A 9,702-nucleotide genomic window follows, 5' to 3' on the forward strand; every position below is an offset into this window, starting at 1 on the left:
CGTGTGAATTCGTATACTCGACTTCGTCTCAACGAAACATACATACTTATGCAAAAAATATTCTCTCGGTATACGAATTCACACGTATACTGTGATTGAGTGGTTTCAATCCTGTGATGCACACAATTTTACACTCGTCACACCATGAAATACACAAACAACAAAACCAAATATAGTATACACCGTTCAAGGTTGAACTTGAATGTATAGAGGAAGAATGAGAATAAAAACGAAACCGAAAATACGCGATATAAAGCCGAACGAGTTGATCGTTCGATGTGCATCACACTACTCGTTAATACGGAGAGTAAGCTCCGCCTTCGTATCATATTTCTTTCTTTGACGAATAACATAAACAAACTCCACCATTAAGGAAAACATCACCTGGATCCCTAGACCTGTTTGCAAGGTCTGCTGAGAGAGAACTAAAAAATTGTGGTTTCCAATAACTTTTCACGCGTGATATTCAGTGTTTTCATGGTTTGGCGAGTGTAAATTAATTTTTTGCTATCCCGTTGCTTGCTTGTGAAGTTCACCTGATCTCCGTCATTCAAAATTTTTACTAGAATTTTTCACACATATGAATGTGGAAGTAGAACGAATATGTGGATGAACATCGATCTTCAATTCTTCAATTCTGGAAAGCTTTTTCCATATTTCATGGATAAGCAGGACTGTTACACCAGATGGGCTTTGCTTTGAACGAAAATATATTGGGACCTGTAAAGTGTAGAAAAACCCATGCAAACTTGACGTTTAAATACCATCTGGAAAAGCCAACTAACTGTCCGATAGTACAACCTGCTGACCCATTTCGTTGTTTAAATGTTAAAAAGAAAAAACCCCAACAGAACTTGAAGTTTCAAAATATTCTTGGAAGCGCAGTAATATCTTCCGACGATTAAATGAGATCGATTATCAGATACCGGATTGGATTTCTCGCCGAAACACAATAATTGAAATCGATCTCAAATGCTCGGTGAAACCCCTTGAAAAAGCTGAATGTTTTAAGTGCTACACTGTCCCCGGTTCATTAATGAAAACCGGTTGAAAGGGTCAGGTTTTCTTTTCGCTATATTACCAATCATTTCATTCATACTCATATTGCGTACTGCACAACTATTTATAGAAAACTTAAAATTAATTTTATGTTTCATTTTGGTTGACCAATTGCCGGCAATAAGTCGTCTGAGTAATTTAAGTGTAGTGTGGAGTGTGTATCACTTTTAAACTAATCTTTCAATATGACTTTCCTGAGATGGTTGATATTACTTGTGAGGTTGGTGCTAGGTCCTAACATACTTGTTGTTGAGTTCTTTTTTTTAAATACGATTTTTGGTTTCCATTTGTTAGTGGCCTAGTTGCCATCTCAACTATTGCTGATTCGGCTGTAATTACATTGGATAACTCAATTCCATCTTTAAATGGCACGTTCATGTATTTTGCTTACGGAAGCAACCTGCTCTCGAATCGAATTCATTATCAGAATCCTACGGCTGAGCGCAGAACTACCGGAAGATTGGAGGTTGAGTTTTAAATTGAGTAGTGACCCTTGCTGCCATGTTACCATTTAATCCAGGCTTAAATCTCTCTAGAAATAAGCCAAACATAGGCGTGCAGCACTAATTTGGTAACCGTTATCCCATATTGAATTACAGAACTACAGATTGGACTTTAACGTACAGTCGCGAAATTGGAATGGAGCTGGGGCAACAATAGTTGAAGATGATGATTACCATGTCTATGGCGCGATCTGGGAAATTGACATATCTAATCTGGATGAATTGGATCGGTGTGTAGTCTTATAATCCTATAGTGAAGGCAAATCTAATGACATTTTCTCTCAATCAGACAAGAAGGTGTCGATCAGAATTTGTACAGACCTTTAACGAAGAGCATTATAACGCCCACCGGTGGGCAGATTGATTGTCGCGTATATCAGCAAATCAAGTACCCCGACGTATTTTACGAATTGGAAGACCTACCAGTTGATCGGCAACCGAGTCGAAGCTATTTGAATTGCATTTTGAAGGGGGCATACGAAAGTCAGCTGCCAATTGAATACATCTACGATTTATGGAAAATACCACACAACAATCAGGACGCAAACAATTTAAGCTTTAGACAGTTGTGTGATTGAACACCATGAGTGGACGGAGGATTTTAGTTTATCTGGAAACAAACACAACATTGAATCGGCTATAATAATGTTGAAGGAATCAAGAGAAAAAGATTCAGAATTCATTGAAATGAGAAGGCCAATGGAACGGAACACTTTGGACGTGCGGAGACTATGAAGAACTATCATTGCCACGATTTAACAATAAAAGAAATTTGCTCGAAAATTTGTTTGCAATTAACCGGACTGACCTTTTATCCCTATCGTAAAATCGATTGATCATTATACCTTCATGTCTCGAGTCACATGTGGAATAATTCGTTACCAATTCCGAGTTATAGGGGTTTCTATGGTCTCGTCGTGCACTTCCAGTGTTAGTTAGGCTACATTCGATTTATCAAATATCGAACAATGTGTGGAACATCAAAAAAAAAACTCAGTTTCCAAGAACGGAGGAAAGGACGTTTTTCCCTGATAACTCTTGTGTTTGCCTATATTCCTATATATGCCACGCCTATCGAAATCGGATGCATTTTCCAGTGTACCTTTTTATGGGAACATGAAACGCAGAAGGTAGTGTGAGGTGTCATCAGAAAGGTAATTGCATCTATTTCGGGGCAAATAGGGTCAAATTGGGGTTAAAATTCATCTACTCTGAGATATAAGTAGTTGAAACAAGAGGTAAAAATTTGAATAGCTCGGTGAACTTCTAGTGGTTTCTCTGCATCCGAAAGTGCATCCAAGTTATTAGATGTTTAGATAAACAGAAAAGAAATAACATCTTGTGAGTCTGTTAGACTGCACAGTACACAGCATCGAACTGTTTTCAACACTAAGAGGATTTCATTGATTTCATTTGTCAATTAACAGGCGATTTATTTGGAATTGTGAATGTTTGTAGTGCAAAAAGACGCTGCCAAAAAAAAAGTCGAAAGGGGCTAGTATGGTATTTGGTTTCCGACTTGGGAATCTCTTGGCAACAACCAATAAAAGAGTGTCGTCACAGTAGCCCAACGACACTACGGTAGCCGTTTGCCTTTACTGTTAAAAGTGGTGAGTATTGCACTGAGAGTCACATTGACTAATAAAGTACAGACCAAATCCAATCAAAATGAAACTGTTGGGTGACACTGTCCATTGGACAATGTCGGTCCCTCATAAGAGCTCAATGAAAATGAAAGAAAAAGAAATCTAAGTGTATCAGGACCTGTCGCAACCTACCTCATATATTGAAAAACAAACCAGGGAAAAACCAAAATTTTTGATAGATCTATACTCCTCTTTTCGCTGACCCATTTGATCGTGGTGTAAATAATAATTAGTAAAAAATCCAAAAAATCTTTTAAAAAACCTGAATTTAACCATTCTTCAAAATGTACATTCGTAACATATGTTCAAACGAAACATGTAACTCGATACGATCAGCATTTTTACTAGGTCAGGTTTTTCGTCGCAACACCAGGTAAAACCCTTTAAAACCTGTTACTCAAAAAAGTGGTGCCGTCCGGTGAATTACCGAAAACCCGTGCACATTAAATAGGTGAGGCCGGTCGATCATATCAGACTCGCTTTTCACTTAATTGCACATATCAGTTAATATATAAACAAAAGTGAATTTATTGTTTCATTAGCTTTGTACCGTTCGAAGACGGCGGCAGACAGTTTGAGCGCACTTAATAGTGACGAGTGTGTTACTTTTGACTACAATTCAAATTTTGGTGCATTTGTTTCGAAAAATAATTCGGAAAATTTACTATGGCCTGGACGGGGTGGTTGTTATTAATTGTGAGGTTCGTGTTAACAGAATGCTTACTCGTGCAATATTATTGTAAAAATGTGATACATTTTCCATTTTCTTCTGTTAGTTGCCTATTTTCCATTTTAACCGTTGCTGATTCAGCTGTTATTCCACTGGACAATTCAATTCAATCCGTGAATGAGACGTTCATGTATTTTGCGTACGGAAGTAATCTGCTCTCGAAACGTATTCTTTCTGATAATCCGACAGCTGTACGGAAAACCATTGGAGTTTTGGAGGTAGAGTTCTTTGATCTTTTTTACTTTTCAGTCGAAGACTGAATTTTCAAAATTTTTCTAAATTTTCCCATTATTTTCCAGAATTTCCCTCATTTTCATGAAATTTCCAATTTTTCACTAATTTTAATTTTTTTTTAAAGAAAAAAAATGAAAATATGAAAAATTCTTGAAAATGAGGGAAATTACAGGAAAATTTGAAAAAACGTTTTTCCACAAATAGTCGCTGATTTGAGTGTTTTGTTGTAAACTCGCATTGTTGTGTGTTTTAAGTAACGTCGGTGATTTTTCGTTACTGTGCACCACGCATAGTACGAGTATATTCATCCAATTGCACTAAATTTTGACCTACTGCATTATGTTATTGCTTGAAACATTTGTATAGACGTAACTAAACCGTTGGTTATCCTATATTGAATTACAGAACTACAGACTGGACTTCAACATACAGTCGAGAAATTGGAATGGAGCCGTGTCAACAATAGTTGAAGACGACGATTACCATGTTTATGGAGCGATCTGGGAAATTGATATATCTAATATGGATGAATTGGATCGGTGTGTAGTCTTATAATCCTATAGTGATGGCCAATCTAACGACATTTTCTTCCACACAGACAAGAAGGAGTCGAAAAGAATTTGTACAGACCCTTAACGAAGAGCATAATAACACCTGACGGTGAACGGATTGATTGTCGCGTATATCAGGAAGTAAACTACCCCGACGAATTTTACGAATTGGAAGACCTACCGATTGATCGGCAACCGAGTCGAAGCTATTTGAATTGCATTTTGAAGGGGGCATACGAAAGTCAGCTGCCAATTGAATACATCTACGATTTATGGAAAATACCACACAACAATCAGGACGCAAACAATTTTAGGTTTAGACAATTGTGTGATTGAACATTATGAGTGGACGGTGGAACACTGATTACTCGTCAATTCAGCGCACGTTCCGCGTAGCAGCCAATTATTTAAATGGTCTCAATCATAGTTTTTTACGTTGAAAAGACTAAAGATACGTCGTTCGTCTTTGTGACATCAAAGAAATGTTGTGAATGCATGAAATAAGAATGTCAACAGTGGTCAGCGGACAGTATGGATGGAATTACGACAAACGATTGTTAATAAAAAGAAAATTACTTTAAAACTCATATGGTTTTCAACTATACCTGCTAATAGGGTGGGTCGATTTTAACAACTTGAAAGTCCACAACCAGTGGCATGTGCAGCTTGCCAAAACTAATCAAACTGCATCATTACTTTTTCGTTTCCGAATACTTTTGAGTACCGTTGAATGGGTTTGTCAGGCACCTTGTATTTCCTTTCAGAATTTCATAGACAATTTTCTTAAAACAGCTTTGATAAGCCTTGCAGAGGCTGTAATAGACTGAAACAAACATAATACAACTTAATTTGACAAAATCGGTGCAGTTGAAGTGAAAATATGAACAGCACTGCATCTAGCATGAACATAGAAAATATTCGGAGTCTGATGAAATCACAGTCGACACTGTGTTTCTTTCGTAAAGATAGATGAATTGTTTTCGTTGTATGAGTTAAAACATACAATACAATCAATCCAAAGTGGTAGCTCTTTTCACTAAAGCCTACAAATTTGACACTTCTCAACTCAGTGTTTATGCTGACATTTTCTATTTAATATTGAGTCTCTGAACTTTGAATCAACATTTATACATAAAAATTCCTCAAATTTGGTTAGTTCTTTCTGTTAGAGTAAGAATAGGTAAAAACGACGTGTTGAGTTTCTTACGATGGAATTCATCCACAAGATGAAATATGGGAAACTCCCACAATATCTATCAAACAATAAAGACTTCAGGTTCCCGCTGGTCTCCAGTCTCCTGATTTGCATCTCAATGTATTACAATAGTAATGCTAAATAAACAAATTCACTCATTCATTCATTCATTCTTTTCAATTGATTAAGAAGTTTACCAATGACAAAATCACAACAATAATTTGTGAAAATTATCAGCCAAGCGACCTGACCCTCCCAAAAGGTGTGACCTAGTCTTCATGAATCGGTTGGTAATCTTTCCTATTTTGTTAGTTTTAGTTTAAAATGAAACAACTGTTGCTCGTTTTATTTTGTACAGAAAACGTCAGCGATTTTTCAGCTGGTCGACTCATACAAACAAAAGTGATCAAACGTAATCACAAAGTTTTACACTAACACGCGCGGATATGTAACCAAGGTTATGAAATAACAGGTTAAGACAACCCTGAGTGGATCATGAAGGCGGTGTCACACAAATTGCGTCAACGGCTGCAAAGTTTATGTGAAAAATTCAACTTATCTTAAACAAAATTCTGAATTTGCCAATAAAATATTTTCTTCAAGTTGATTTCTCAAACTATCTGTACAATTTGGTGTCACCCGCCTTCGTGGTTGTCTTAACCTGTTCTTTCAGAACTTTGACCATTTCACCTCTATACAGACGTACTTTTGTTTGTATCAGTGAACCAGCTGAAAAAGAGTGGAAGGAAATTCATGTCTAAATTTCACTGACGTCGGCTGTTTATCAAGACCGATAACAAACAGAAAAATTCAAAAAACCGACGCATTTGTTATGTGGAGATGTGAACAGTGTCGCACGCTATACATTGCGTCATTGTTGTTATCAACAAATGTTGATGTGGATAACAGCGATAAGAAAGCTTAACAGAGCGAGAGATATGAAAATTTTCGACAACTGTCAATCAGTTAGTGCCGGTCAATCATTCATTAAACTCTGATACCGTTAACCACACCATGGCTTCAACATCTTCATCTACATCAAACGAAGAAAAAGACACACTGATTTTTGCTCACGTTGTAAGTGCAATATGTTTCAATTAAAGCCGAGTTGCTGGCTGATCTAATGATGATCTTGATCATCTCACAGTTATTCCGTCACGGTGCGCGTAATATTGTGGCTCCATATCCAACTGATCCATTCAAGGATGAAAGTCATTGGCCAGAAGGATTCGGACAGTTAACCAATGTAAATTTAACGTAATTTATTTGTTGTTGCACAGCTCCTAGCATGAACACTCCTTAACTGTCAAATTTTGATACTTTAGCGATAAAACCAACCGCTTAGGAGTGTTCGTATTGAATGTTTTAACTTAGAAAACGAAAACAAGACATCTATCTTTACACAGGAAGGCAAAGCCTTTAGTCTCCGAATATTTTCCATGTTAATGCTAGGAGCCGTGCTGTGGTTGTTGATATCTGAAAATGTAAGACTTTTGTCCACCCAAAAATATAGGTGGGTAAACGACAGCTATACAGACTGGGACTATATTTGCGCAGACGCTACGATAACCTCATCGACGAGAAGTATTCGTACAAGGACATACATGTTCAATCAACTGATTTTTGCAGAACCATAATGAGTGCTCAGGCTTGCTTAGCCGGGTTATATAGACCGTCCGAAGAGGACAAACTTGACGAGGACATCAACTGGCAGCCGATTCCTGTTCATACAATTCCAACGCATTTGGATCATGTGTTGGTCACAGGCAAAAAATGCCCGAGATTTCAACGTGCTCACGTAAACTACCTTCAAAATACGTCGATGATGAAAGATGTCCTTTCTGAGTATAAGCCTCTGTTTGCGCATTGGTCCCAACATAGTGGAATGAATATTCAATCAATTGATTCGGTTAACCTACTATACAACACACTCAGCATTGAACAGGAACAGAACAAGCCGTAAGTGTACATAACGTCCAAAGTTTTCAGAACAGCACTACTCCGGTACTTCTAGCGTGAACACTGAACTGACAAATGTCAGACTTCGAGGCTTGAGTGATAAGAGCTAACGCCTATGATTGCTTGTACTGCATACTTTCACTCATATAATGAAAACAAGTGATCTATGTCCTCAGTTAGACTTTAAAAATTTCTAAAATTTCTGCCTACATTCAGATTACCGACATGGGCTGAAAGGGCTTTGCGGCCGGACAGTCCTATGAACTACATTGCAAATCTGTACTTTCAATCGTATGCCGCCACACCCGAACTGGCCAGATTGAAGCAAGGATTTTTGATCAAGGAGATCATGGAACGATTTTCGAAAAAAATTCATTCAACTTTAAAACCGGACCGGAAACTGTGGCTGTATTCTGCTCATGATCTTACCATTATTAACGTACTCAACTCGCTTGGACTATTCGAGGTATTCAAGGCAGTTTGACTACTTTTTTTTTCAATTTTTCAACCGTAACTAGTTTGCTTTCGATCAGCCGCATTTCCCACCATACGGAGCCAGTTTGCACTTTGAACTCTTCAGAACGAGCAAAGGCGAGCACTATTTCAAGATTTTTTACAGAAAAGCGGAAGAGGAATATCCGGATCCGATAAGTATACCGGGATGCGGTGAAAGTTGTACGCTAAAGCAATTCTACGATTTGTATAGTCAAATTATTCCCGGCGATTTCGAGAGGGAGTGCTGGCTCCCCGCATAAATTGACGAACAACAGTAAGGGAATTAACTATTTTGGATCTAGGAACGAAAACGCTGACGATAAAACCATTTTATTGGTCGAATTCATTCTTATTTTTGTGCTCACGTATTTTTGTGAGATTAAAGTTTAAATTATTCAGAGCGAAAGCGGACACTTTTTATTCAATTTTCGGTGTGGGGCTTATGGGATGTGCTTTAAAGAGTCGAATCGATAAAATAAAAGTTTGCGTATTGCGTCATCGTGAATCCACCACCGAAACATTTTCAGCCCGTTATTTCCCGACTTTTTCTATATTTTTGCAAAATCTATTACTTCATAAGATTGTTAACATTGCATTTTGTTGTCATGTCAATATACCGTGACATTTGACATAGCTGGTTAATTGTACGAATAACTGAACTCGAATTGTATTAAAACAAATGCATGCGATATAATAGCAGCAAAAGCCTAGAAAAAGTTATCAAAGTCGATTCATAATCATTAATAAAATAGTTGACATAAATTGATCGTACCGCTTGGAACGTAGTCAAGCGGAACTCAAACATACCGCATCCAGATAGCGATGGTTTGTGGAGTAAGATTTGCGTTGTAAATTCTTGAAGCTTGAAAATTGAAAAACAAATGTTAAACTGATGGAATTGCAAACGTGTGACGTGATATTTATCCCCAAGACGGTAGAAAGGTATGCAGTGCCGCACTGGCTCAAAAAAAACCTTTCGGGCGTTGTATGAAGAAATTTTTCAAAAGGCCATTCGTTGCCGTTTATCCATACAAAAAACAAAAGGCCCTTCGGGAATATCCCAAACGCCCATAGGGCCAGTTCGGCACTGAAGGTATGCATGTATCTTTTCGCACTCTATGTCGATAGAAAATTCCATCATACATACCGTGGTAGAATCTACTGGTAGATACATCGTTTTTTTGCTAATAATGGCGGAAATCAACAATTTTATGCAAAACAAGAATAAACGTTCCAATTTACTTTAATTCTACTTGTCATTTCATTCAATCAATCATAGATCACTTTCAAGGCCGTTTAAAATGTCATTTGAACCACGCCTATTGCTCGT

The 9,702-nt window shown here is 37.5% G+C and overlaps 3 protein-coding genes across 6 annotated transcripts; all 3 read left to right on the forward strand.

Moving 5' to 3' along the window:
• Positions 1 to 1,173: 1,173 nt before the first annotated feature.
• On the forward strand, positions 1,174 to 2,332 carry LOC119084291 (gamma-glutamylcyclotransferase-like). Its single transcript, XM_037194218.1, has 4 exons — positions 1,174 to 1,279; positions 1,354 to 1,525; positions 1,659 to 1,792; positions 1,852 to 2,332. The coding sequence occupies exons 1-4, from the start codon at positions 1,245 to 1,247 to the stop codon at positions 2,138 to 2,140; spliced, it is 630 nt and encodes a 209-aa protein (XP_037050113.1). The 5' UTR covers positions 1,174 to 1,244; the 3' UTR covers positions 2,141 to 2,332.
• Positions 2,333 to 3,874: 1,542 nt separating this feature from the next.
• LOC119084458 (gamma-glutamylcyclotransferase-like) lies at positions 3,875 to 5,258 on the forward strand. Its single transcript, XM_037194440.1, has 4 exons — positions 3,875 to 3,909; positions 3,985 to 4,156; positions 4,578 to 4,711; positions 4,771 to 5,258. Exons 1-4 carry the CDS (start codon positions 3,875 to 3,877, stop codon positions 5,057 to 5,059), a joined length of 630 nt encoding a protein of 209 aa, XP_037050335.1. The 3' UTR covers positions 5,060 to 5,258.
• A 1,555-nt stretch (positions 5,259 to 6,813) lies between these two features.
• LOC119084275 (prostatic acid phosphatase-like) lies at positions 6,814 to 8,644 on the forward strand. 4 transcript variants are annotated; one of them, XM_037194198.1, is made up of 5 exons: positions 6,814 to 6,995; positions 7,066 to 7,164; positions 7,432 to 7,877; positions 8,094 to 8,343; positions 8,411 to 8,644. In XM_037194198.1, exons 1-5 carry the CDS (start codon positions 6,933 to 6,935, stop codon positions 8,630 to 8,632), a joined length of 1,080 nt encoding a protein of 359 aa, XP_037050093.1. In that variant the 5' UTR covers positions 6,814 to 6,932; the 3' UTR covers positions 8,633 to 8,644. The 4 variants fall into 4 exon arrangements, with proteins under 4 accessions (XP_037050093.1, XP_037050090.1, XP_037050092.1 ...); XM_037194195.1 differs by having other exon boundaries at positions 6,815 to 6,995; positions 8,094 to 8,352; positions 8,396 to 8,644; XM_037194197.1 differs by having other exon boundaries at positions 6,815 to 6,995; positions 8,094 to 8,352.
• The last annotated feature ends 1,058 nt before the right edge of the window (positions 8,645 to 9,702 follow it).

This window comes from Bradysia coprophila, unplaced genomic scaffold (genome assembly GCF_014529535.1).
Source record: "Bradysia coprophila strain Holo2 unplaced genomic scaffold, BU_Bcop_v1 contig_732, whole genome shotgun sequence".
Classification (NCBI taxonomy): Eukaryota; Metazoa; Arthropoda; class Insecta; order Diptera; family Sciaridae; genus Bradysia; species Bradysia coprophila.

What these genes read in the sequence shown, in the direction of transcription:
- LOC119084458 (XM_037194440.1), top strand. Translation starts at nt 3,875, where the DNA reads ATGGCCTGGACGGGGTGGTTGTTATTAATTGTGAG. An exon ending in TGGTTGTTATTAATTGTGAG is followed by an intron (nt 3,910 to 3,984) that starts GTTCGTGTTAAC and finishes TTCTTCTGTTAG; the next exon opens with TTGCCTATTTTCCATTTTAA. An exon ending in AATATGGATGAATTGGATCG is followed by an intron (nt 4,712 to 4,770) that starts GTGTGTAGTCTT and finishes TCTTCCACACAG; the next exon opens with ACAAGAAGGAGTCGAAAAGA.
- LOC119084291 (XM_037194218.1), top strand. Translation starts at nt 1,245, where the DNA reads ATGACTTTCCTGAGATGGTTGATATTACTTGTGAG. An exon ending in TGGTTGATATTACTTGTGAG is followed by an intron (nt 1,280 to 1,353) that starts GTTGGTGCTAGG and finishes TCCATTTGTTAG; the next exon opens with TGGCCTAGTTGCCATCTCAA. An exon ending in AATCTGGATGAATTGGATCG is followed by an intron (nt 1,793 to 1,851) that starts GTGTGTAGTCTT and finishes TCTCTCAATCAG; the next exon opens with ACAAGAAGGTGTCGATCAGA.
- LOC119084275 (XM_037194195.1), top strand. Translation starts at nt 6,933, where the DNA reads ATGGCTTCAACATCTTCATCTACATCAAACGAAGAAAAAGACACACTG. An exon ending in GAACAGGAACAGAACAAGCC is followed by an intron (nt 7,878 to 8,093) that starts GTAAGTGTACAT and finishes GCCTACATTCAG; the next exon opens with ATTACCGACATGGGCTGAAA. An exon ending in GACTATTCGAGGTATTCAAG is followed by an intron (nt 8,353 to 8,395) that starts GCAGTTTGACTA and finishes AACCGTAACTAG; the next exon opens with TTTGCTTTCGATCAGCCGCA.